Source organism: Martes martes (genome assembly GCF_963455335.1).
Source record: "Martes martes genome assembly, chromosome: 8".
Classification (NCBI taxonomy): Eukaryota; Metazoa; Chordata; class Mammalia; order Carnivora; family Mustelidae; genus Martes; species Martes martes.
The window spans coordinates 52,278,057-52,304,674 of record NC_137895.1 but is presented as its reverse complement, the minus strand read 5'-3'; the positions used below and the strand labels follow the sequence as shown (position 1 = coordinate 52,304,674).

The window sequence follows — 26,618 nt, the reverse complement described above, 5'->3', positions numbered from 1 at the left end:
TCCTGGGATCAAGTCCCACATCAAGCTCCCTGCCCTCTGCCACTTACCCTGCTTGTGTTCTCTCTCACTGTCTCTCTGTCAAATAAATAAATAAAATCTTTAAAAAAAAATTTTAGCTTCCAAAAGACAATAACAGTAACTCAGAAGAAGTTCCCCTTAACTTTTAAATGGTATCACCCTACCCTAAAAGCTCACCCTTACCTCATTCACAGGGGTCAGAGTACTGAACTGTTGCCCGTTCATCTGTAAAATGAAATGACATGTATCATTACATTACAGGCCTCATGCATTCAAAGAGAAAATACTTCATGAAAACTACTGCTTTAGCCCTTTTCAGAGGATCCCTATAGGTTATGAGCATATTAAGAATTATAGGAAAGTCCCAAACACTAATACTGTGGTAAATTATTAATCATAGCAAAATATTCAGAATTGTTAGTCCTTAAAGAACAATGGTTTGTATAGTTTCTTTTGGTCTATGGACCATATCTGATAAAATATCCCAGTGCAGAAGATTTAAGAATGATATATAATTAAATTATAATGTTTTAGAAGATTGAATAATATAATTATGTACCACTTGGATTGGGAAGCAGTATTTGTAAAATAAAGAGCCATGTCATGAAGAATGAGGCAGAAATATGTTGGGAGACACAAGTAGATCTCAGCCCTCACCTGGGAGGTAGTAGTCATAAACTGTGATGGTTGCTGGTTTCAGGTTAGTGACTAACACACTTTGGCTGATGGTGAAAGTATAGGTCTGAGTCTTCTTACTCACCTGTGGAGAAGAAAGACAAGACATCATATTAAAACTAAAGTGAAAATAACACTCTCTATGTGGAGGTTAAAAGACTCTTGTCTTAGGGTGCCTGGGTGGCTTAGTCAGTTAAGTGTCTGCTTTCAGTTCAGGTCAGGAACCCCAGTCTGGGCTCCCTGCTCAGTGGAGAGCCTGCTTCTCCCTTCCCCTTACCCCCAGCTTGTGCACATATGCTCTCTCTCTGACAAATAAATAAGTAAAATCTTTAAAAAAATAAATAAATAAACCTCCCTTAAGAAAAGGAAAAAAAAAAGGGGCGCCTGGGTGGCTCAGTGGGTTAAAGCCTCTGCCTTTGGCTTGGGTCATGATCCCAGGGTCCTGGGATCAAGCCCCACATCGGGATCTCTGCTTAGCAGCGAGCCTGCTTCCTCCTCTCTCTCTGCCTGCCTCTCTGCCTACTTGTGATCTCTGTCTGTCAAATAAATAAATAAAATCTTAAAAAAAAAAAAGGAAAAAAAAGACTCTCGTCTTCACACAAATTTTCTGAAACCTTTCTACCTGTCCCTTCTGCCCCATGCTAGTCTTAAAAATACTGGCTTCTGCTGACTTCCTGACTCTTTCTTCTTAGGAGCTTACAGCTCCCTAACTCTTCAGTAAATTGGTCCCCTCTGTTCTTGGTCTACTCTAACCTGTGGCTCCTCCACTAAATTAACTGAAGTGGCCAAAGAAACAAACTTTCATTTTATTTCAACAGTTCTATACTCCCTATTGGCTTTATCTCTTCATTGCAGTCTGATCAGAAAACATCTCCTCAGAGAAGCCTTCCCCGACCACTTTGTTTTAAAAAGTCACATTCTGGGGTGCCTGGATGGCTCAGTTGGTTAAGCAACTGCCTTCAGCTCAGGTCATGATTCTGGAGTACTGGGATCGAGTCCCTCATCGGGCTCCCAGCTCCACGGGGAGTCTGCTTCTCTCTCTGACCTTCTCCTCTCGCATGCTCTCTCTCTCTCTCACTGTCTCTCTCTCTCTCTCTTTATTCTTTTAAATAAATAAAATCTTTAAAAAATAAAATAGTCACATTCTGGCCACACATTTTTAAAATGACATAGATAGCTCACATTCCATATCTGTTAGGCAGTATCTCCCTGGAGTTGAATAGGAGTATTTTATAGAATACCAGCATGGAGGCAGAATTCATTTTCTGGCTGTGGACTCATTCTCTCTCATTCTTTCCTTTCCCTCCTCCCTGTGCATGTGACGCTAGTACATAGAGATTAGAAGGGAAGTTGCAAAGCTGTATAAGCAAGCAAGCTCTTAGGTTCATTTCCGAATACCTACCTCTCCCAAATAAATATTCAGTACGTCAGTTCCAGATTCAACCTTCTTCACCAGAGGTTGTTGGAGAAGCTGAATAAAAAGGGGAAAATAAAACAGACGAAGATCCAGAGTCTTCCCTATGCCCTAGGGTAATATCCCAAAGCTCTTTCATGATCAAGGGAATAATAAATACTGTGGAAAGGTAAGAAAAAGGAACCAAGACTATTTCAGTTTCCATTTTATATTTCTGATGCACTTTTGTAGTCCACTAAGACAACGCAGTCATGAGTATGTATATACCGTGATGCCCACTTCACCAGCTTTTTAGGGATAATGTTGGGTTCTCTAGGGGCTAGTTAAATGCAGAAAACAGAACAGACTTACTAACTGATTGGTGCCCTCCATGGGACTGAACCCGGAAAGCATCTTCACTTCTACAATGACCATATTGGAAGAGCTGCGACTGCCCACATAACTAAGGGCAGAAAGGAGCACATCAGTGTGAACCCATTATGTTTCCTCTTAGCATACTCTATATCCCCAACACACACACACACACACACACACACACACACACACACACACACTCAGCTTCTGTGATCTAGGTGCCCCCACCACCAGCTCAGCTCTTCTCACCTGGTATGCACAGTAAGTGTTAAGGATCGAGAAGTAGCTCGCTCACATCTAGCTTTTCCCATTTCCACACTAAGACTAAAGGTGTCCGCAAATTTAGGAGGGGGAATATGGTATTTCAGCACCGTCTAGTAGGGAGAAATAGAGAATCAAATCAGAGTTGGGAAGAACTTTACCGCACAGTCCCAACTATTCCCTTTACAAGTAAGATAGAGAAAAGGTTCTACTGGAGGCAAAGTTGTCCTCAGATTCTCCTTCCCAATGCATGCTTGTTCTTCTGGACCGCTGCTTACCTGCACATAGACGCAGCCCTGGCCTGAGGCCTCCAAAGTGTACACCCCAGGGACATTGGGCAGACTCTCCTGCTGAAGTACCAACCGGTTGGCAGCCTGAATGTTGAAAGCGTGCTGGAAGTCCTCAGTGGATGTTACAGCCAGGCTGACCTCCTCAGATGACACATAGGCAGTAGTGGCATATTTGGCAAGAGCTTGGAGAGCAACTACAGTATCCTAAAGAAAATAACCGAATATACACTTATGAACCGAGCCACTGGTATTAACCTCAAACAACCCTATACCCTATACGTCTGGTTGCTGTTCCCCAGCGTGGACGAAACCTGATCTAAGTAACTAAGAACCACATTCACCAATGCTGCAGAAGCTGACAGAGAGATCATATCTTGCGTGTAGAGAAAATTGCCATCAAGCTAGTATTAAACGTCTATAGGTCACTAGGCTAATCTCATATTCATATTCAACCAACCCTAGCTTCAGAATGAGCTAGGGTTAGAAGCCAGTGGATAACTGTTCAGTATATATTTTGCAGTTTACTTATTTGGAGAGGAAAGAGCAGTGACATGATAGCCCTAAAAACTGCACATTCTTTGAAGTTATTTAGCTGTGCAATGATCTTCTATGGCACAGCTGGGATCTTTTCTTGCAAGCCCTGTGCCATGTGACAATCTTTTCTTCATTTGGGTATAAGACAGATAAACTGCCACTAAGAGAGCATGACACTGTGTACTTGGGACTTCTCCATTCTGAAAACATGATTTATATACATTACAACTAAAGGAAAGACAAAAAAGAAAGAGATGTTCAGAAAATTGTTGTATTTTACTGATACAAGTATATCTACATGCTTGTGTAGTACCCACAGAATCAAGGAACCTCACTTCTTCCTCTCCCAAATTAAAGAGAACAGTTGTATCTAGACATCATACTGTCATACAAAAATGGGAAGATAGGTCCCTGGGGACCTTCCCTGGGAAAGCTGGAAATCAGTGAGAGCTGTGCAGTTAACCATACACAAACAACTTTTTGTCTACTCTCTGTGAATGGGATCCGAGGAGGTCCTTATTGCTCGAATATGTGGAAACAATTCAAGAAATGAGACCTCATCATTAGCTGAAAAACCCATGTGGGTGATATGTGACTTCCTGTAATAGCTAAGGACTTTATTGAAAAACAATTTTGACATATGCATCACTGAGTGTTGTAAACATCTTACCCACTGCTTTCTAAAATTGCACATCATAATTATTTAGGGCTCAGCAAGAAGGAGAAAGCCTTCCTGATCTTTGGCTAAAAATGTCCTTGAAGTAAAGAAGTAGGGTACCATATAATTTCTTATGTATTTTTAATTTTATTTTATTTTTAAGATTTTATTTATTTATTTGAGACAGAGAGAGAGTGTACAAGCAGGGGGAACAGCAGACAAAGGGAGAGGGAGAAAAAGGTTCCCTACGGAGCTGGGAGCCCTATGGGGGGCTCAATCCCCAAACCCTGGGACCACGACCCAAGCTGAAGGCAGATGCTCAACCAACTGAGCCACCCAGGTGCTCCCATAGAATTTTTTAAAAATTCCAATTAAGTCTTTATCATATTCAAGCTCAGTGCTCTTAATATCTTTACCAAACATTGTATCAATTAAAATCTATTCTGTTTCCAGGTCTAATCTACATGTTACATCCTCAGTGAAACCCCTTAGTTTCAACAAGTCAGAATATAATCTTTACAAAAATAAGAAATATGGTTTTTGATTATTTTGTTTTCTCAGTGAATTAGACATGCATTTGATACTATTTGCAGAGCAAATAAATTAATGACTACACTCTTTATGATCATTTAAGACAATTTTTATGACAGTATTCGAATTTTATCATGCAATTCTACCCCTTCTTCCCTTACTGCCACCCTACTAATTCAATTTCTCCTTACCCCTAACCTGGGCAAATGAAGTAGTGTCCTTATCGCTTCAAACCCAGTGTCTACCTCCTCGAAATCACCCCCTACACCCATAACAGGTCATTCTCTCTGAAACAAGGTAAAAAAAAGTTAATAGCTCCTCAGAATTGGGCAAAATCTTGAGTCTGGTATGAAAGGGCCCCCCTGGTATAAAACTGCTTTAACTTTCTAAATTGAAGTCCCATTATGCTTTAGCTAACCCAGTTTCCCCAACAGTCATTCTGGACTTTTGCAAACTGTTGTCTTGCACAAGCCATTTCCCCTTCCTTTCAATAGTTCTGTCTCAAAATTATACATACACTTTTATTTTATCTATCTATTTTTTTAATCTATTTTTTAAGTAGGTTCTACACCCAATGTGGGGCTTGAACTCACAACCCCAAGGACAAGTGTCACATGCTCTACTGACTGAGCCACCCAGGCGTCGCTACACAGCCTTCTAGATCTATCTCAAATGCCATGCCCCTGAAGACTTTTCTTATCCTTTAAGTTTATGGACGCTCTTTCCCTTTTGAAATGCGTTGTTTTGTACCTTTTGTATCTTATGTTATATAACCAAATCCTGCTCTGTAATTATAGAACTTTTCCTAACTTTACTTCTAGTTTATAAACTTTTAATTTTTTTAAAGATTTTATTTATTTATTTGACAGAGAGAGAGAGAGAGAGAAAGCACAAGCAGGGGGAGCAGAAGAGGGTGAAGTAGGCTGCCCGTCGAGCAGGGAGTCCAATGTGGGGCTTGATCCCTGGGCCCCAGAAGCATCACCGGAGCCAAAGGCAGACATTCAATTACTGAACCATCCAGGCACCCCCTAGTTCGTAAACTTTTTTAAGAGTAAAGATTATATATCTTATTGGCTTGCCAATACATTCAATAGTAGAAGGAAGTAAACCCGTAAAACCTTGCTTTTATGCTTCCAATCCCATAATTGGCTTTTAATCTGTTAATCTATAATTTAGCTATAATTATATATGTCCTATTCACATGTGGTAAAACATTGATCTCATGACGTTTCATATTCTAAAAAGAGAAAGAGCATTAAATGCATATAGTACTATATATGTGTTCACATGACCCAATGTTATGAATCCTGTATCTTTTCACATGCTTTTCTCCCTCCCTATATATAGAATTATAAGTCCCTTGACCTAGAAGTCAAGGGCAACAGCTTTGGTTTTTTTGTTGTTGTTCTTATTGTTGTTGTTTTTCTTATCTCTACACAGGACCTAATAGTACCTGAAAAGTGGCAGTTGGAGAGCAGGCTATTTACCTGAGTAGAAGAGAAGCCTCCGTAGGCATTACGTTGCTTGGCCAACCAAGCCACTATGGCAGTGGCCTTGGCGATCTCCTTTTGAGTCAAGCTGGCTTTGCTAAGCTGGGCCAGTAGGACATATGCTGTCAGTTCCACATCTACAGCCTCAGGCTGAGACCAAGGTCTGGCATCCAGGGATAGAGCAGGCTTTGGGCTCCAGTGAATGGACTCTCCTATGGGAAAAGCAGCAAAATTAGGAAGGTCTTAGAAGGAAATGATTTCTCATTTCAATTTGTAAATGCTGTATCTTAGAGCAGAGCAAGTACCAACCAAAAATGAAACATGAGTTAGAAAAACATATTTGTCGGGGCGCCTGGGTGGCTCAGTGGGTTAAAGCCTCTGCCTTTGGCTCAGGTCATGATCTCAGGGTCCTGGGATCGAGCCCCACATCGGGCTCTCTGCTCAGCAGGGAGCCTTCTTCCTCCTTTCTCTGTCTCTGCCTGTCTCTCTGCCTACTTGTGATCTCTATCTGTCAAATAAATAAATTAAAAAAAAAAGAAAAAAGAAAAACATATTTCTCAATATCTTCTGATATATTAGCCATAATGTTTACATAGGGGATGTGTGTACCTAAGAGTGTATGCAGAGCCATACATCATTTCCCAAGATGAAACTGACACTATCAATAAATGCTTCCACCAATTACATGAAAACCACTCTTACTAATTTATAAATTCTCATGCTAGTGGAGATAGGCAAGTAGAAACATATAAGAATCTTATGTGTCTGGGGGCATTTTTTTGGCTTATAGAATTTTAAGTTTAATTTTTCAGGCTTTCTTTTATCTAATCAAAAGTTGAACATTTTTTTTTAAAGATTTATTTATTTATTCTAGAAAGAGAAAGAGAGTATGTGCCCTCATTGGGAATGGGGCAGAGGGAGGAAAGAGAGAATCCCAAGCATTGTTCCCGTCAAGCACAGAGCCTGACACAGGCTCCATCTCACAACCCTGAGATCATGACCTGAGCTGAAACCAAGAGTAGGACCACTGGGATGCCTGGGTGGCTCAGTCAGTTAAGCATCTGCCTTTGGCTCAGGTCATGATCTCAGGGTCCTGGGATCAAGCCCTGCATAGGGCTCCTTGCTCAGCAGGGAGCCTTCTCTTCCCTCTGCCTCTGCCTGCCACTCTGCCTGCTTGTGTTCTCTCTCTCTCTCTGACAGATAAATAAATAAAATTAAAAAAAAAAAAAAAAAGAGTAGGACCCTTAACTTACTGGGTGTGGAGCTTGCTTAACATTCTCTCTCTCCCTCACCTTCGGCCCCTCCCCATGTCTCTCTAAAACAAAATCTCAAGTTTAACTCTTACCCAGTCAACCTCAGTGATCTCATACCAAAGAACTGTTAAAGACCTACAAAGGGGTGATTTTACATTGCCCAGGTCTTCTGACTAGCTTCCACTATCTCTTTCCTCTTCGTGCTTAAAGTATAACAATACCTTTTAAGGACTTCCATGGGCTTTCTCACAAAACTCTCAACAATGATTTAATGACTTTATAACTCTTCCTAAAAGGAATCCCATATATGATAGAATATATGTGGGACTATGGGGACTGAGAAAAACTACAGATAACTCAGAACATGTTTTCATAATTTAAAAAAAAACTCCTAACCCAGTCAACATACCTGAGATGATAGCCTGCTGGTCTAACTTTTCAAGGAGAATGTTTCTGATGTCCATCTCCCCAGCCAGAGAGAATGTGTAAGCTAGGAGGGCCTGTGCGTAGAGGCTGGTAGTGGAGGAAACTGAGCCTCTGAGGCACTGCAGACCCTGACTCACCATCGGGTCCTGGAAAGTAAGATGAAGAACTGAACTGATAAGGCATTCCTTGGAAAATGGGAAGTGATGAGAGAATCGTCATATCCTTTTTGAGTTTACAAGGGTGAATAGGGATTAAAAGCAGGTGAATTCCTCTAGAACTAGGCACAATAAGGATGTAAAGAGGAGGAGCTAGAGACACTTACATGTGTGGTTGTTCCCATCTCCAGCAATGCCGCTGTGATGTATGCAGTCAAGGAAATCTCATCATCAACGCCGCCCTAGAGGGTGACAGGGAGGCAGGTCAGGGCAGCAGCCAGCACGGCCTATGTGAGAATTGTGTGCAATTTGCAAAAAGGCATCCCCTCCGAATGGGTAGATTACTTAAACAAACAAGCAAACAAACACAGCCGAGGGGATAGGGAGACAATATCTTATTCTCAGCTTCTTACTCAATCCAAGCCTCCTCAAATGGACATCCTCTCAAGAAGAAAAAGGCCCACCCTCCTCTCCAGGAGAGACTAGGTGACATTTGCCTTGTTTAATGCCTTTCATAGAAAGATATTAGCAAGTTTTTAAAAACAGCTAATCTAAATTGTTATCCTCATTCTATAGATAAGGGGAAAAAAAAAAACACTTAAAAGGTTAAAGGCTTGCTTGAGATTACACAGCTAATAAGCAGCAGGACTAGGATTTGAATGCAGGGAGTTTAATTATGGAGTTCCTGCACCACACCACTGACCTTGCTACACAGGGGATGGGTTTCTTAAAAGACTGGCCAGGTCTGGTAAGAAAGGAAGAGGAAAGACCTCTGGGATCTTGGGGTCCAGCCCTGGTTTGGGCTCCTCCCACGTGTACTTCACAGAGTGCATAAGAGGAGAGAGCCTCAGGGGCACTAATAAAATCCTACATAAGGAAAACCAGTGAATCCTATACAGAGACTTTTTTTTTTTAATGCCCAAGATTTTTAATCCAGGCCCTGGAACAGCACTGTAAATGATTCCTCTAGTAACATACCCACAGATCTTTCTTTCACTGGGTATATTCTGAATTGAACAAATTCTCTGGAAGCATCCACACCTCATCCTGTGTTTGGGAAGGGGCAAGGGCAATGTAGTGAATGGACCAGAGCAGTGCCTCTGGAGTCCATCGGCTGTGGTTCAAAGGACAGTCCCACCATCCATTCGCATTCACCTTGGGCAATTCACTTAATCTCTGCTCCTTAGTTTCTCTCTCTGTAAAATGGGATTAATAATGGCATACCAGCAGCTAGCTCATTGATTTGTTATAAATGTTAAATAATATCAAATAAACAAAGTGCTTAGAACAGTGCCTGGCACAGAGTAAAACTCTTACAAAAAATACTGGGCCGCCTAGCAGTCTTCACCAGAGCAGATGGCCTTGCTGCAGATTTAGGGAAAGAGTAAAAAAACTTCTAGAGAGAACTTTCAGAGAACTTCTAGTCCAGTGGTTCTCACACTTCCACGAATATCAGAACCACTTCAAGGGCTGGTTAACACTGCACGTGTATTTATTTGTATTTTTAATATTGTGATTTTTCTCAGTGGAGACACAGTACTTGTGTATTTTCCTGATTATATAGTTCTTGCTTTATTATCATATAAATCAGTCTTCCTGATTCCAAAAGCAGTACACATACACACAAATACATGAAAAAGACTGCTCAAGGGCTGGTTAAAAGTACAAATTGCTGGCCCACACTCCCAGAGCTCCCCAAAGTAGGTTCAAGGTAGGACTGGAATTTGCATTTCAAACAAATTTTCAGGTGCTGCTGATGTGGCTGATCTGAGGACCACACCATGGGAGCCACGTGCCAGTACATATTCCCATTCTACAGACATGGAAGCTGAGTCTCAGACTGGTTGAGTATGGTGACCAAAGTCATCTGGAGCCAGGGCTGAGATCTGAAGAACGCTGCTTCCCAGGCTTATGCTCTTTTGATTCTGCTCAGTCAGAAATGCAAATTCTGGGGCGCCTGGGTGGCTCAGTGGGTTAAAGCCTCTGCCTTCCGCTTAGGTCATGATCCCAGGGTCCTGGGATTGAGCCTCACAGCGGTCTCTCTGCTCAGCAGGGAGCCTGCTTCCTTCTCTCTCTCTGCCTGCCTCTCTGCCTACTTGTGACCTCTGTCTGTCAAATAAATAAATATAATCTTTAAAAAAAAAAAAAGAAAAAAAATGCAAATTCCTCCCAGACAGGTAGCAGGCTGAAGGCGGGGCGGGGGTGGGGGGACGGTTTGCACCTTCATAGCTGTGTGAATGAGCCTTCCCACATTGGCGTAGCAACCGCTGGGGAGCTGCTTTCCTGCCAGCCAGTTGAGAGCATCCTGGATATTATTGTCATCAATGAAGATGAATTCTTGAGCTTGGCCAAAGCATTTGGTGACAAACGCTGTCAGCCTATATGGGTAAAGAGGGAAGTGTGGCATGAAGGGGGATTTCCTAGCAAGGGTACAATAGTTCTATAGTTTATTTTGGTACAGGGTTCCGGAAGGGGATTAAGGAAACATAAGACCATAGGAGCCTAGAAAAGGGAGGTATTGATGGGCATTAATGGGGACAGAACCGGGGAGGCACAAGGTCAGGAAGAAGGGTGAGGGGCTTGGCCATATGTGAGGCTGAAATAAACAATATTAAAGAGGTAGAGAGGATGGATAGAAAAAGAATGGGGTTAAGAGGAGTGGTAGAGAAATAGTTCCATAGTTCCAGGAATTATGCACTGGGGTACATTGAGAACTGGGCAATATTACCATGTGTTTCCATCTCCATCCTCCTCCCCAAAGGCACTGTATGAGCCATCTCTATGTTTGTACATTAGCTCCTTCTGGTACCCTGGGAAGCCAGGTATGATGTTAAATCACAGGGACAGCTTCAAAAAACATGGCTTTCAAGGCTTTCAAGGGTGCGGGACACTTCACGGGAAATTCCCCTGTGTCTTATTAAACTAACATTAGGGTTTAGAGAATGTGTCAAAGAAGAAAAGATTGAACCAACTCACCTAGGTTCAAGAAACCCACTGCCCGAGACCTGATTTCCTTTGTCAGCAGCCTTGCCTTCTCCAGATACTGCAAGACATAGATTATAGGAGCAAACAAGACCATGTTCTGCTCCCCACAGCCGCTTGGCATCTGCACCAGATTGTCTAGGTTCTGTAGGGCTGTGCCCATAATGTCTCCTGAGATCCAAAAGGAGAGAGAAAGTGATGGTAGAGAGAAGGAGGAGCCCTTGTGAGTTATTGTCATTCATTTAACAAACATGTATCAGCGACCGTTTAGTTGAGTACCTACACTGTGCCTGGGAGACAATAAGTCAAATACAGTCTTTACCTCAAAGGATCGTAATCAGAGGGGCAAACAATGACAGAACATTGCAGGTAAAATTCCTTACAAACAATTGCAATATAGCACTATAATACTGGGTTCATACAAGGTGCCAAAGTACACAGAGAGGTACACAGGCTACCGAAGGGAGTTCAGGACTTTTAAGAAGACATGTCAGCGGAGCTGGTGAGTGACCTAACAAAACCTGCAATACTCAGACTCAATCTCTAAAGTCCTCCACTGCCTATAAATACATTATCCTCCAAAGCGCCATGTTCCCCCCAACCATACACAATCCCGACACTGTTTTCCAGGCATAGCTACTGACTCATCCATATGTTTATTTTATAAACCAGTAAGACTGACATAAGTGGCCCATTAAGATCGGCACTTTCGGGGGCACTTGGGTGGCTCAGTGGATTAAGCCGCTGCCTTTCAGCTCAGGTCCTGGGATGGAGTCCCGCGTCTGCCTCAGCATCCCTGCTGAGCGGAGAGCCTGCTTCCCCCTCTCTCTCTGCCTGACTCTTTGCCTACTTGTGATCTCTCTCTCTGTCAAATAAATAAATGAAATCTTAAAAAAAAAAAAAAAAGATCGGCACTTTCGGCATCAAGTTCAGTTCAAATCTATAAATAGGTACTGAAGGTAAACTATTTGGCAGGAACTATACTAGGACATGGTCCTTACCCTCAAGGACCCCACAAGGCAGTGTGAAAGACAGACACAGACAGTGAGCTATACTACAATAAGATGACTGATAAACAACAAATAAGATTCAAATAGAGTCCAAACAGAGAAATTTTAACCTGGAAGGGATCTCGGTAGGGACTAAGAATAAAGAAATAACCTAACATGTCCAGGGCTCCTACTACCTGCTAGATATTATGGTGGAAACTTTATATTTAATTTTGACACCAGTCCTGAGAGGTAGATTATCATTCGTGTCTTGCAGAAAGGGGAAAAAAAGGATCAGAATTGTTCACTTAATTATTCAAGGTCACCTGACTATTATATGGCACAATCCCAGCCCAGTTTTGTATGATTTTCAAGCTCAGTCTTTTCTACTCAATTCCTCTCCTTGCCCAGAAGAGTGAAGTGTCTCATCTGTGTAAATATGCTTTTATCTTCCCTAACTATACTCAGATACATAAATTCCTCACTTTCTAAGTGGCTGCTATAAACACTGTGTTTCTTTTCCCCTCAATTTATAGACCACCTGAGCCTAAATACATATGGAGCTTTGTTGACCTTTAACTTCCTCCTGTCCAGACTCCTTCTTGTTTTTGACTCTCATATACATCTAATCCCATAAGTGCTATTACCTATAGGGTGTATACGCCAACTATACAAAATAAGTTCTTCTGTCACATGCCTTCCTTCAGATTGGTCCACATGCCCCAACCCACTCCATGCTTTGGCAAATTTCAGCCCCATTTTTTTGTTTTGTTTTGTTTCTTTTGAGCAAGAATCCCTGGCTATTTACCCAGAACCGTAACATAAGCCTTGCTTGAATCAGGAACAACATCTGCAGGGAGCTCCAGCGAGATGGATTCTGAAGCCATTTGTCCTGTGAGAGGCAGAGAAAAGGCGAAAGTAGGAAAGGTGGAAATAGAGCGAGTTCAAAACCCAAACATTAGAAAAACTTTCTGTGATCCAGGGTTTTCTGTACCCAGTGCTTTCTGTGGGTTGGAGGCAATTTTTTTTAACCTGTTAATATTGTTCTCTGCTGAAAGTAAATTCCCAAAAAACCAAAAATGTGTTGCACATTTTTTTCTTCTTTACCCTGTCTCTCAGCTAATTGGCCCTATTAGGGACAGCACCCCAGACAGCACCCCTCCTATCCCTTCTTGTTCTGTATATTCCTCCCTTGGCCTACAAATAGCTCCTGTTGCTGACAGGAATTCTCAGTACTAACCCTTCTCTGCATTTACCCACCTTTTGGGCAAAGCAGTGAGCTGTATGTCTTCTCCACAAGGACTCCCTCAGGCTGATATGGAGACACAGGGCAGAAACAATGAAGATGAATGTCAGGGCAGATGGCACTGAAGGAATAGCAAACGGGAAGGGAAAAGGGGAGAAGAGGCCCTCCCTGTGCCCCCAGGCTTCTCAGAACCGCAGAGGATATATTTTCTCCTTGAAGCTCCCAAGAACTACACTTCAATGCAGGAATGGGCCTATCGATAAAATTCTTTCTGGGCAAGGGCTAGAGCTAAGGACAAGTTTAGGAAACTTCTAAGAGGCAGGATTGACAATGGGGTTCATAATGGGATAAAAAAGCAGTTAATAATGATATTAGAGATCTTAATAAGAAAAACTAGCATTCATTGAGTGTACCAGGTACTGTATTAAGCACTTTCACCTAGCATTGGAATGGGTTAAGCAAATACTTAAAGGCAGAAAGGGGCCACAGAATAAGGAAGGTAAGCTACTTGATTGAAGTTGGAGTCAGACAGCTGTGAAAGACTGACTGTATGGCTAGACACATAGAATATTGCTGGGGTGACTGCTACCTCCAAAGCTAGGTCTACAAAAATCTCACAGAAAGAAAGAAAGAGGAAGGAAGAAAGAAAAGGAAGGAAAGAAGGAAGGAAGGGAAGAAAGAAAGAAAGAAAGAAAGAAAGAAAGAAAGAAAGAAAGAAAAAGAGAGAGAAAGAAAGAAAGAAAGAGAGGGAGGGAGGGAGGGAGGGAGGGGAAAAAAAAAAAAAAAGGAAAGAAGAATGGGGAAGGGAAGGGACAGAAAACTTACCTTGACCAGAACTGGTTTGATGAGTGTGTCACTCTGGCCCTTTGCTGGAACAAACCCCTTTTGTCCCCCACAGAGTTCATTACTGTCCAGAATCTTAGTAGTGATGGTAAAGTTCACATGACCTGGAAGAAAGAAGGGGAAAGGAAGGCATTAGCCCTATTGCCAGAGGTACCAATGAGGTCTCTTCCCATTTAGACCAGTGCTTCTTAAACTTAACAACATGCAAAGACCTACAGATCTTGTTAGAACACAAATTGATTCAGTTCATCTGGGGTGAAGCCTATATTCACATTTCTAACAAGTTTTTAGGTGACGTCAATAATGCTGGTCCTGTGTGGCAGGCAGCCTGTAAGGACCCCCAGTGATCCCTGCTTCCCAATATCTACATTGTTGTGTAAGTTCCTCTCCGAGTGGGGGCTGGACTACGCAACTCACTTCTAATGAGGAGGCTAGGGCAGAAGCAATGAGATGCCACTCTGGGACTAGGTTATAAAAAAGGGTATAGCTTCTGTCTCAGGCACACTCTTTATCTTGGGCCACTTGCTCTGCAGGAAGCCAGCTGTCCTGTCCTGAGGCAGCCCAGTGGAAAGACTCATGTTGGTAAGATACTGAGGGAGGCCACTGGCCCACAGCTGAGGCCCAGAACTACAACCTGTGAGGGACAGAGGCTTTGGGAGGAGCGTGGAAGTGGATCCTCTCCCAGTAGAGTCTCCAGATGAAAACACAGCCTTGCTGACAGTGTGACTTGTATTTCATGACAGACCTTGAACCAGAGGCACCCTGCTATGCTCTGCACCTGGATTACTGGTCCATGGAAACTGTGTGATCAGAAATGCCTGTTCTTTTAAGCCTCTAAGTTGTTGGGAGTTTTTTTTGTGTTTTGTTTTTTTAGGATTTTATTTATTTCTTAGAGAGAGAGCATGAGTGGGGCCCCATCCCAGAAGCCCAAGATCTGACCTAAGCCAAAAGCAGACACTTAACTGACCAAGCTACCCAGGTGCCCCAAGCCTCTAAAGTTTTAGGGTGATTTGTTAAGCAGCAGTAGATAACTATACATTTGAAGACCATACTTTCAGTTGCCAGGGTTTTATCCTAAGAGCAAATGACATCTAAGTGTTATTGTGATGATTAAATGAGTCAGCACATGTCAAGCAGTTAGAATAGCAGCTGGCACATAGTAACTATTTGATAAGTCACATGACTATATATCCCTTGTCCTGGCATAGGTATTAAAAGCTCCCCTTTTCATATTCGAAATTGTCTAGTTTGGATAATTTTTTGGTCATCCATCAAAGAGCATTTTCTTATTTATTTGTGGCATAGACTTAGGAGGGAAAAAATAGAGGCAAATACAATGAGAAAGAACAAGAGAATAAAGCAAATGCAGGAGAGGAAAGGATAGAGTTCTCAATCACTGAGCTTTTGCTCTGTGTTTTCCTTGCTCCTCTACTGCTTCCTTCTCTTACCTAACTTGATAGCAGTGATATTCCAGTGATAGCTTTTTGCTTCATCAGCACAGAGACAGCTGGAGCCCTGAGAATCTGTCCATGATTCCACCTGGTACTTATCTGATGTACCCAGGTTAGTCTGAACCTGCAGATGTTTAAGAAATAAAGGGTCTGAATACAGGAAATAACACACAGAGGCTTAGAAAAATGTGGGGGTGGAGGCACACCCCATCTCTCTCCCAGGAACATCTGCTTCCTGTACCTCCAACTCTTACCCTGATGCAGTCCTTCAGATAATTGAAGATGGTGGCAGTAAGGCGAAAGGATTCCCCACGAACTACTGAGTAAGGGAGAGTCAGCTCAACAAAGAACGGCTTGAAAGCAGTCAGTCCAACGGTAGGTGAAAGACCAAAGCCTCTGGACTGGGAGGTACAGAAAGTCATGGCCTTCCACTCAGTGATGGTATCAGGAACCGTGACATGGATAGCCTCCTTCCCAGAGTCACTGTGAGAACACGAGAGCCCAGGTAGGCACACAGCAGGAGAATATTGGGAATTAAGCTATAAATTTACCTACGGAAGTCATTGTTGTTGTTGTTGTTGTTGTTGTTGTTGTGAGGGGCAGGGTAAAAAGGCAACTGAACTGAGGAACATGCAAATCTCAGAGTGTGAACGTTCAGGTGAGTGATGATGTATGAATACGGGAGAAAGTGGTGGTCTGAGGATGTGAATGGGTGAGTGAGAGTAGGGGGTCATGTGTGCAAATACAGCTGAAGAGGTCAGTGCCCTCTGAATCTGTGAGGGGATATCTCACTGGAGTTTTGACTGCCCTTTCTCTGATGGTTAGTGATGTTGAGGATCTTTTCACGTGCCATTCTTCTGGCTTGTCAAAATGAGCAGGTAAGCAGTGGGCAGGAACTGACGTCAACATGTGCCTTTCCATCTGTTGGACCTAGACTCTGAATGCACTGTCTGCACTGTGTAAATGTGGAGACACGTGAGTTCGTTTTGAGGGATTGCCTGTGATTGCCTAAGAATTCAGGAAAAAAGCAAGTTCCCATGTCCCCATTAAGCTCTCTTGACTTGAGACTTAGATGCATTAAGAATTATCTGAGTCTGAGTTTACTGCTGACTCCCCACTGTACAGTCTTGCTGTACCTTTGAGGCATCACTTACCCGATAGGAAACAGATCCCAGAGCCAAGTCTCCGGGAAGTATTGGCGGACCTGAGAGTCCTGTGACTGAAGTGATGAAGGTGATGATGACCCAAAACTCGCTTCACCAATACCATAATTCACTAAGGAGAGCAAGAATAAGGGAATTGGCGGCGGGGGGTCGGGAGGGGGGGGGGAGGTGGCGGCCAGAAGACTTCTGTTGTAAGACAAATTGAAGCAGAGGGACTACTACTGAGAAATTTAGTGGGAAACAGAGAACATCCAGTCACAGACAAAGAGGAAGGACCACTGAAGAACTGACTAGTCATAAGGCCATAGTGGGGAAGTGACAGATGAGGAGGTTGGGTCAGGGGATGAGCAGGTAAGGGCTTCAGGTTTCAAAAGTTCTCCCCAGGGAGAGAGAGCCAGCTGCCTCATCTGTGACCCACAACCCACTGCCATTCTGAGGCAAGAGGCTCAGTGCAGGAACAGGAAGCAAAGAGTTAAGTGTTTAGAGTTCCATGATTTAAACATTTCAAGAGAATCCACAAGCCACACAGGTAGCTTACCTTCAGACGCTGCAGTGCTGTATTTTAGAGACTGATGACTGCAGTCTACTGGCTTCTTAATTTTGGCATTGGATAGTATTTTCAGGCCCATACCCTGAGAGGCACCAAGGAAACCAGAGAGTGAAGTGTCACGGTGGTCCCCTCCCTTATTACCAGGGTGACTACCTAGTAATTCCACCCTCAAAGGACTGAACCAAGACATTCTTTTCCTATTAATTTTGAGACTAGTGGTTACTACCCAATACTCAGCCACCAAGGTTCTGTTTGCTTTTGTCAGCTAATGTGAATATCAATGTCAATTTTTTTTTTTTTTTTTTTTTTTTTTTTTTTAAATTTTATTTATTTGACAGAGAGAAATCAGAGCTAGGCAGAGAGGCAGACAGAGAGAGGGGGAAGCAGGCTCCTGCTGAGCAGAGAGCCCGATGCGGGGCTCGATCCCAGGACCCTGAGATCATGACCTGAGCCGAAGGCAGAGGCTTAAACCACTGAGCCACCCAGGCGCCCCGTCAATGTCAATTTTTAAAAATATAATATATATATATTTTTAAATATGTACTTTAAAAATACTTCTAAAATATATACTTTAAATGTATCCTTTGCAAAATGGTCACCACAGTAAGTCTAGTCAACAACCATCACCATATGTAGTTACAAAACATTTTTTTCTTGGGATGAGAACTTATAAGATCTACTCTTTAGCAACTTACAAATATGCAATACGAGGTCAAGCACACTGTCACCATGCTGTACATTTCATCCCCAGGACTTATTTGTCTTATAACTGGATGTCTGTACCTTTTGATAACCTTCACTCATTTTGCCCACCCCCAACCCCTGCCTTGGGCAACCACCACATTGTTCTGTGTATCTATGAGCTTGGTTTTGCTATTGTCGTTGGTTTTTAGATTCCATGTGTAAGTGAGGTCGCATAGTATTTGTCTTTCTCTGACCAACTTATTTCACTGAGCATAATGCCCTCAGGATCCATCCACGTTGTCACAAATGGCAAGGTTTCATTCCTTTTTATGGCTGAATAGTATTCCACTTTGTCATTGCCAACTATGTTTAATGCTTCTTCTTCTAAATATTAGTCACTGTGTCATTATTATTTGCTTTAGACTGAACTTCCTGAAGGCAGGAACCCTATTGGCTCAGTCAATTCAACAAAAATACATTGAGTATTATGAAGGATCAGTCATAGAGAGAATACAAAAATGAGCAAGACATGGTTCCTGACTTCAGAGACTTCCCAGTCAGTCTTGGGCCACAGCATCCCCAACTTCTACTCATAAAGTACTCAATTTCTACTCATGCAGTACTTTTTATAATAGTAGTAAGAAACCTCTGGTCTATCTTTCCTCATTTTTCCTTCTTGGCTGATCCCGTGGAAATTAGTTCATTTGGGGAACTAAACGAACTGCACACAGCCTCTCAGTGGCTCTCTTCCAATACAATCAGGCGACTGGGCCCCTTCTTCAAGCACAAGGACCATGGGAGGTTACCTCACATATTAGGAGTTGCTTTCAAGATTTTATCCTTTCAGTACCCACTGAATCTCTGTTTTTTTAGGTATGGACTTTCCTTCACCCCCCACCCAACCACCACTGTTTCTATAAGAACAAAATGGGTAAGAACATCTACCTGAAAAAAATGGAAAAGGTCCATGCCTTCAGAGACCCAAGGTCTCCACATAACTGAGAGAGGCTGAGGAGCGTCCCAGGAGCCAGACATTGGACACTCATCATATTCAGCCACCTGATAGGGGTAGTGGCCATACGAGAATGAGAACATCCTATAGACCTGAAATAGGAGGGGAAAAGGAAATAAACTACTGACACGGTGAAATCACTTGAGAAACTGCACTCAGATTCTGGTGCCACAGTTCACTGCTCTTGTATTATTTCTCTTCATTACTTCAGAATTGTTCCTATATTTATTCCATCATAATCCCTTCCTACCTTTTTTATAGTAGGCTCCAAGCTGGGCTCCAATGTGGGGCTTGAACTCATGAACCTGAGACTAAGACCTGAGCTGAGATCAAGAGTCAGATGCTCAAACAACTGAGTCACCCAGGCACTCTATCCCTTCCCTACTTTCTAAATTCTGATCTCTTTCTCACCTTCTTCAATAATTTGTCACCCTTACCTCCTATTACAAATAGGAGGTAATTATTCCTACCTCTATGTGCACATGAACCACGCCTTTCTCATACCATCATTTGACTGTCATTTCCGCACCAGCTTTTTTACCACCTTATGGTGGCACAGTATTTCCCTCAGACTTTCCTTCCCACCTCCTGAAGCCCATCTTTTATTCTAATTCAGTCAAACCATCTTTTCTGTCAATTCCTTCTTTCCACCCCATTGGCAGACTACTCACAGAATTGTTGCTCAGCTCTGTCTCCGGCCTAAGCAGTAAGACACTCTCATCCACAGCCCGGACTGCACACAGGGACCCAGGAGCTGCCTGTAGCTGTAGTTCCAAATCTGCTCCTGGAAGCTGCTGGGAAGGTGAGAAGCCAAGGGAAACCTGTGGAAGGAAAAAGTACAACTTGGGGATTAGGTCAGCCTGGAGAGAAGGGGAAACAGTGTAATTTGGATCATCAGCCAATATCCCCCAACTTTGGTATTCAAGCACATTCCTTCACTTTTATACTGATTTTTTTTTTCTTTTGTAAAGTGTAGCCCTTTCAGAACTTGTGACTTGTGGTACAATTGGAAAAAGTGAGCAGCATAGCACAGAAAAACATAGAAAGTTTAAGAGACCCCCCCCAAAAAGGTTGAAAAAAAAAAGTTTAAGAAACAAAAGCTAGAAAGAAAGAATTGCTATACAGAATATATAATTTCCCAGCATGCCTTCTTAAAAAGAAGTGGGAGATAGATTTGAACAAAGTATACTGAAGACATAAATACAACAATGACATCCACTTCAATATAATCTTATTTCCCTGCCCCTGCCTGATCTCCAGCCCCAGCACATACACGATCTCTCTCTATGCCCAGACCTTTTCTTCACCTTCCTCAACTGCCATTTTACCTGATTGTCAAAACACATCTCTACTGAGAACTGAATTTGGTCAGCTATAATGCCTCCACTGGGAAAAATGGCATAGATCACCAGGGAAGGATCAGGGGCCAGTCCGGAAGTGAAGGTCAGTGAGAGGGAAAAGGAGCCTTTTGTTCCTGAAAAAGAAGAGGGGATACACAGGGATGAGAACACACACTCGTCTACCGACGACCTCCGACCACATGTCTGCTCTTCTCCTTGGGCCTGCTGCCGGCCTCATGGTGCAAATTACATCCCATTTTCCTGTTCTCCTATGGTTATCGTTAGTGTTCTGCTCTCATTGCTTCTTCTTTTGCTTCTAGTATAACAGCATTTCCTGGAAGCTTAAAGTATCCTTTGGTTTTCAACAGAAGCATGAACACTCACCTTCCTTCTCAAAGTTCAGGTGTTTCTGCCCCTCCATCTCCAAACGCCCCTTCCCTATTAACTAAAAAAGACCAAAAAAAAAAAAAAAAATCAACAGCAGGGAAGTTATGAGAGTTTAGCCTTGACCCTAGACTAGAGCATCCCTGCACCTCTCCATAAAGAGAGGCTCCTTTCATATCTCCAGAGCCTGGGTCAATACTTCATGCAGCGTCCATCAGTTGGTCAAATGGCGGATAGTACCAAGAGCCCTGCTGACTCCTCCTCCAGGAGGTTCTGCCTGAGAACCACAGGGGTGCATGGAAGGAGACAAAGATCATGAGTACCTCACTGCCAGACAGAAGAGAAACCATTCTTCACAATGGATAGCTGTCCACCAATTCTTGCAAATCTCCAGGTTTTATTCTCTTATGATCCTTATAGCACAAAGTTACCTAAAATTCATCTTCATCTTCATGACCTTTTTTTTTTTTATTATACTTAATTCAAAATTCAATGGAAATGAGTGTGCTTTAAACTGACTTGAGCCCTTCTGACATTTGACTCTTGGGAGGAGAAATCCCCTTCATCTGAGTCTCCCTTCCTGTTCATTCCCTTGAAACCAAATTCAGTGAAATTTTCTAAGCAGGGCTGCCATCTCAGACTGCTGTCAAGGGCCCTGTGGCCAGCTCCTGGGACTTCCGGCTGACACTTAGCCCTTCTACACTGATCAGCTGGCTCCTTCTCTGGGGCCTCGCCACACCCCTGTCCTAAAGGCAGGTGAGTGCCATCACTCTGTTGCGCCAGGATGATTGTTTCGGCTTGACAAAGACACTGAAATGAATCACTGCGGAGAAAATCTCTCGGAAACTTTGAGAGGATGGTAAGAAAATGGAGACTCTAGGGCATCAAACCCAGGATTTACACAAATCTAATTTCTCACTGTCACCAAGGTGACCATTAAAGCTGCTTATATTTATACATTTCTTTCAAGCTACAAGTTACAGTTTTACACAACAAAGCTGCTATCCATGTTAATTTTAACCTTTATCATCTATTTTGAAATATTAACCAATGAAACACAGTATGAAATTTATTCTGAGTCTCATCCCCTCCTTATCCTCTTCCCCACTCACCCACCCAGCTCCCGTTCAGCCCCGACCAGCAATGCTTTATCCTTAATTCCTCATTTTATTCTCCCACACAATTTTCCTGTTTAAAATCGCTTTTTTTTCTCATTCTCCCCCCAATCCTTTATGCCTACACTGTAATACAACAGCCACTAGCCACAGGGACTGCTGGAGCCTTTGAAATGTGGCTACTACAAAATACATAACCAGCTGAAATAAAAAATGTGAAATATCTATTAATAATTTTGATGTGGGGGCGCCTGGGTGGCTCAGTGGGTTAAAGCCGCTGCCTTCAGCTCAGGTCATGATCCCAGCGTCCTGGGATCGAGCCCCGCATCGGGCTCTCTGCTCAGCAGGGAGCCTGCTTCCTCCCTTCTCTCTCTGCCTGCCTCTCTGCCTACTTGTGATCTGTCTGTCAAATAAATAAATAAAATCTTTAAAAAAAATAATTTTGATGTGGATTTCATGTTGACATCATCATATGTTGGATGCACTGGGTTAAATAGATTTTTTTTTTTTTTTAGTTTATTTACTTATTTAAGTGATCTCAACACCCAATGTGGGGCTCAAACTCACAACCTAGAGACCAAGAGCTGCATGTTCCCCTCGACTGAGCCAGCCAGGTGCCCCAAATATATATATATATATATTTTTTAAAGTTTTATTTATTTATTTGACAGAGAGAGATCACAAGTAGGCAGAGAGGCAGGCTCCCTGACAAGCAAAGAGCCCAATCCCAGGACCCTGAGATCATGACCTGAGCTGAAGGCAGAGGCTTAACCCACTGAGCCACCCAGGGGCCCCCAAAAATATATATTTTTTTTTTTTTTAAATTTTTTTTTTTTTTTTAAATTTATTTATTTGTTAGAGAGAGAGTGAGCGAGCACAGGCAGACAGAGTGGTAGGCAGAGGCAGAGGGAGAAGCAGGCTCCCCGCTGAGCAAGGAGCCCGATATGGGACTCGATCCCAGGACGCTGGGATCATGACCTGAGCCGAAGGCAGCCGCTTAACCAACTGAGCCACCCAGGCGTCCCCCAAAAATATATTTTTAAAATTAGTTTTACTTAGAGGCACCTGGCTGGCTCAGTCAGTTCAGCGAGGGATTCTTTTTTTTTTTTTTTTTAAGATTTTGTTTATTTATTTGACAGAGAGAGAGAGAGCACAAGCAGGAGGGAGAGGCAGAGGGAGAAGCAGGCTTGCCACTGAGCAGGGAGCCCGATGCAAGACTTGATCCCAGGGCCCTGGGATCATGACCTGAGCTGAAAGCATATGCTTAACTGACTGAGCCACCCAGGGGTCCCAAAGTGGGGGATTCTTGATTTTAGTTTGGGTCAAGATCTTGGGGTCCTGGGATGGAGTCCCAGGTCGGAGTCCGCACTCAGAAGGGAATCTGCTTGGGATTTTTCCTCTTCCTCTCCCTTTGCCCCTCCCCCGACTGGTGCATGAGATTTCTCTCTCCCTCTCTCTCTCATAAAGTAATATCTTTTTAAATAAATAAAATGAAATAAAACTGGTTTTACCTATTCTTTTAATTTTTTAAATATGGTTTCTAAACATTTTGAAATTACCTCTGGGCCTCGCATTAGGTCTCTAGACAGTCTACCCCATCTCTCTGGCTCACTCTCCTCACTTCCTTTCCTCTCCCAGAGCACTTCCACCAGCCCTCATTGCCCTGTCTCACATAGTAGGAGAAGATGACTTCCTGATCAGGGTTTGCATCCGCAGGATCGATGTAATAATCCACCAGCACTTCCTGGGGCCGGCCACACGCCAAGACTCCATGTAGCCGGTGGATGCCAACGAAGCTCCGAGTTGGGTTGTAGAAGGGCTGCACATGCAGATAGCCATTTCTGTAGTAATGAGGCTTCTGTCCCGGATTATACACCGAATTTTCCATTTGGAATCTTCCCTAAGAAATGAGAAAAAGAAAAAGGCTCTTCACACATTCTCTGACCCAAGCAAGCCCATGAACTTGTTATGGTTTTCACAGATCTCTCTCAAATCTTCACTGCCTAAGAGCAGCATGTAGATATTTTACTAGAGGTCCAGCTAAGGATGTTTGAGAAATCCATAACAGCAGCACTTCAGTAGGCAGAGGAGTGAAATAAGGGCTGAATTACAGCTGTCAAGTAAAGGGCAATTGCGGATGATAAACTTTCGGAGACTGATGCAGGGAATATAGATAAGCATGACTAAGATTACATAGAAATTAAAGAATATATCCTAGGGATAAGAAAACAAGGGATAAAGGATAATAAGGTTAAAAATAATTATTTCTAAGTAGAGTGATTGAGTGATGCCTTGTGTAAAGAACTAAATTAGCCACAACACAAATTGTGTGTTTGCTCAAGTAGTATAGCTCAATGATTGCATTAATGGCACAATCCATCCCTCCCCATGTTCATGTCCTTTACCATGTAATCATCGCCCTTCTAGTCTAACTTCAGGACTACCATGTGACCTGCTGGGAATGGGATGTGAGCATATGCCAGCTTGGAAAAACGCTTTTGGGTCCACTTTCGCTCTTGTATCTCATCGTTGCCATCAGAATATCCCTGGGATAGCTTGCTGGAGCATGAGACACTGGCCTTCATCCCCAAACATGTAAGAAAGTCCAACAAGATGAGCAGAGCTGCGTATCTGACTACCCCAGATGCATGAGCAATAAAGTCTTCTTGTTATAACACTAAAGTTGTTTTTCTTTTTTAAGATTTTTTTTATTTATTTGACAGACAGAGATCACAAGTAGGCAGAGAGGCAGGCAGAGAGAGAGGAGGAAGCAGGCTCCCTGCCGAGCAGAGAGCCCGATGCGGGACTCGATCCCAGGACTCTGGGACCATGACCTGAGCCGAAAGCAGAGGCCTTAACCCACTGAGTCACCCAGGTTCCCAGCACTAAAGTTTTGTAGTTGTTTGTTGAGCAGCATTATTTCACAGTTGATTACTGATATGCATAGTTTTCCTTACAAGTTATCCAAAATATAGAGTTTTCTTCTTTGCCATTTTTATGAGTAATGGCCCAGGGCAGGTGAGAAGAGGGAGATGGGAGGAAGAAAATGACTCTGAACTATTTTTAGCTCCCTACTCTGATTTTATTTTTTTTTAAAGATTTATTTATTTATTTATTTGACAGAGATCACAAGTAGGCAGAGAGGCAGTCAGAGAGAGAGGAAGGGAAGCAGGCTCCCTGCCGAGCAGAGAGCCCGATGTGGGGCTCGATCCCAGGACCCCGAGACCATGACCTGAGCCGAAGGCAGAGGCTTTAACCCATTGAGCCACCCACGTGCCCCGCTACTCTGATTTTAAATATAGGGTCAAAATAGAGATGGGGATAAGTTGTAAGATGAATTAGTAGAAATAACAATTTTTTTTAAAAGATTTTATTTATTTATTTGACAGACAGAGATCACAAGTAGGCAGAGAGGCAGGCAGAGAGAGAGGAGGAAGCAGGCTCCCCGCTGAGCAGAGAGCCCGATGCGGGACTCGATCTCAGGACCCTGGGATCATGACCTGAGCCAAAAGCAGAGGCTTTAACCCACTGAGCCACCCAGGTTCCCAGAAATAACAATTTTTATCTGAAGGGCCATATATTAGATTGATATTAAAAACCAAAAAAAAAAACTTGGGGCACCTGGGTAGCTCAGTTGGTTGGGCATCCTACTCTTGGTTTTGGCTCAGGTCATGATCTCAGGGTCCTAGGATTAAGCTCCATGTCACGCTCCATGCTCTAAGTCTGCTTGGGGTTCTCTCTCCCCCTCCCCCTGCCCCTTCCCCCTTCCAAATAAATCTTTAAAATAAACCAAAAACTTTGTCAAGTGGGAAGCAGAACTGGTGAGTGATGGAGATGGAATTACAGATGAGGGAGGAGGGGAAAGAAACAGGAAAAGTTTGACGTTTTCCCTCAGGGAAGACTTACCTCCAGAGAAATATCTCCCCCACTCCAATTAACTGTATCCAGCTTGAAGGGAGCAAGGCCATCACTGTCTGTAGTTAGGGTCTGGTGGATGGTTTCATTTGTGCCATAAATCACCAGAAATACTGAATGATTCTTGAGAAGGGAGCCATCATGGCCCCTAACTCTTATCTGGGGGAGGAAGGTTATTGGGACGTTAGAATTAGGTTTGGAGTAAGTTCAAGTATGTGGTAAAGTGAGGTGATAAAAGAAACTCTAAGAACACATTTTAGGAGGGAGTCCAGAAAACAGGTAAATGTGATTCAAGCGTTGGAAACTAACATCTATGAGGAAATGAGAAACACATAGGAGGAGCTCAGCCTGGAGCAGAAGTAGACTTGCCATGTAGCTAATGAAGCTTTAAGACCCTTCATTTATACACGCCCCTTTCAAGGCTCTCTGTACATTATAGTGCTTTAATTTTTTTTAAACAGAGTCCCCTTCCACTCCCAAATTGTATAATCCTTAGGCTCTAAGAAGATCTGGATTATTCTTGGTCCAGAGAAAAGATGACTAAGGATGGGTCTAAATGGATCTAAAAATATACAAGGTTATTGTGTGGAAAAGTTATTTGGAACTTAAAAAAAGATTGACAGATTGTTAAGTATCAGAAAGAAGACAGGAGGGAAGCCTGACTGGCTCAGTTGGGAGAGCATGCACCTCTTGATCTGGAGGTCAAGCGTTTAAGCCCCATGCTGGGTGTAGAGATTACTTAAATAAATAAATGGGGTTTTTTGGTTTTGGTTTTTTTGTTTTGTTTTGTTTTGTTTTTTTAAGAAAGAAAGAAAGAAGACACCAGCAAAGGAAATTTTTAAATCTCTGAAGAAACTGCTTAAGGAGCTATCAATGGCCCTCTGA

At 42.8% G+C, this 26,618-nt stretch overlaps 1 protein-coding gene across 1 annotated transcript in view; it reads right to left on the bottom strand.

The window, feature by feature from the left end:
- Positions 1 to 202: 202 nt before the first annotated feature.
- A2ML1 (alpha-2-macroglobulin like 1) overlaps positions 203 to 26,618 on the bottom strand; it is a gene marked incomplete at both ends in the record, with an annotated part of 38,514 nt that continues 12,098 nt past the window's right edge. Inside the window, 25 exons of the mRNA XM_080812181.1 lie at positions 203 to 243; positions 676 to 778; positions 2,096 to 2,164; positions 2,459 to 2,549; positions 2,711 to 2,835; positions 3,001 to 3,216; positions 6,223 to 6,437; positions 7,888 to 8,050; positions 8,227 to 8,301; positions 10,281 to 10,437; positions 10,788 to 10,869; positions 11,036 to 11,212; positions 12,839 to 12,922; positions 13,291 to 13,342; positions 14,102 to 14,223; positions 15,568 to 15,694; positions 15,825 to 16,053; positions 16,725 to 16,845; positions 17,272 to 17,365; positions 18,913 to 19,071; positions 19,651 to 19,800; positions 20,308 to 20,453; positions 20,704 to 20,764; positions 23,491 to 23,718; positions 25,725 to 25,892. Of these exons, the coding sequence (XP_080668307.1) occupies positions 203 to 243; positions 676 to 778; positions 2,096 to 2,164; positions 2,459 to 2,549; positions 2,711 to 2,835; positions 3,001 to 3,216; positions 6,223 to 6,437; positions 7,888 to 8,050; positions 8,227 to 8,301; positions 10,281 to 10,437; positions 10,788 to 10,869; positions 11,036 to 11,212; positions 12,839 to 12,922; positions 13,291 to 13,342; positions 14,102 to 14,223; positions 15,568 to 15,694; positions 15,825 to 16,053; positions 16,725 to 16,845; positions 17,272 to 17,365; positions 18,913 to 19,071; positions 19,651 to 19,800; positions 20,308 to 20,453; positions 20,704 to 20,764; positions 23,491 to 23,718; positions 25,725 to 25,892 (3,255 nt within the window). The remainder of the gene's footprint in view (positions 244 to 675; positions 779 to 2,095; positions 2,165 to 2,458; positions 2,550 to 2,710; positions 2,836 to 3,000; positions 3,217 to 6,222; positions 6,438 to 7,887; positions 8,051 to 8,226; positions 8,302 to 10,280; positions 10,438 to 10,787; positions 10,870 to 11,035; positions 11,213 to 12,838; positions 12,923 to 13,290; positions 13,343 to 14,101; positions 14,224 to 15,567; positions 15,695 to 15,824; positions 16,054 to 16,724; positions 16,846 to 17,271; positions 17,366 to 18,912; positions 19,072 to 19,650; positions 19,801 to 20,307; positions 20,454 to 20,703; positions 20,765 to 23,490; positions 23,719 to 25,724; positions 25,893 to 26,618) is intronic.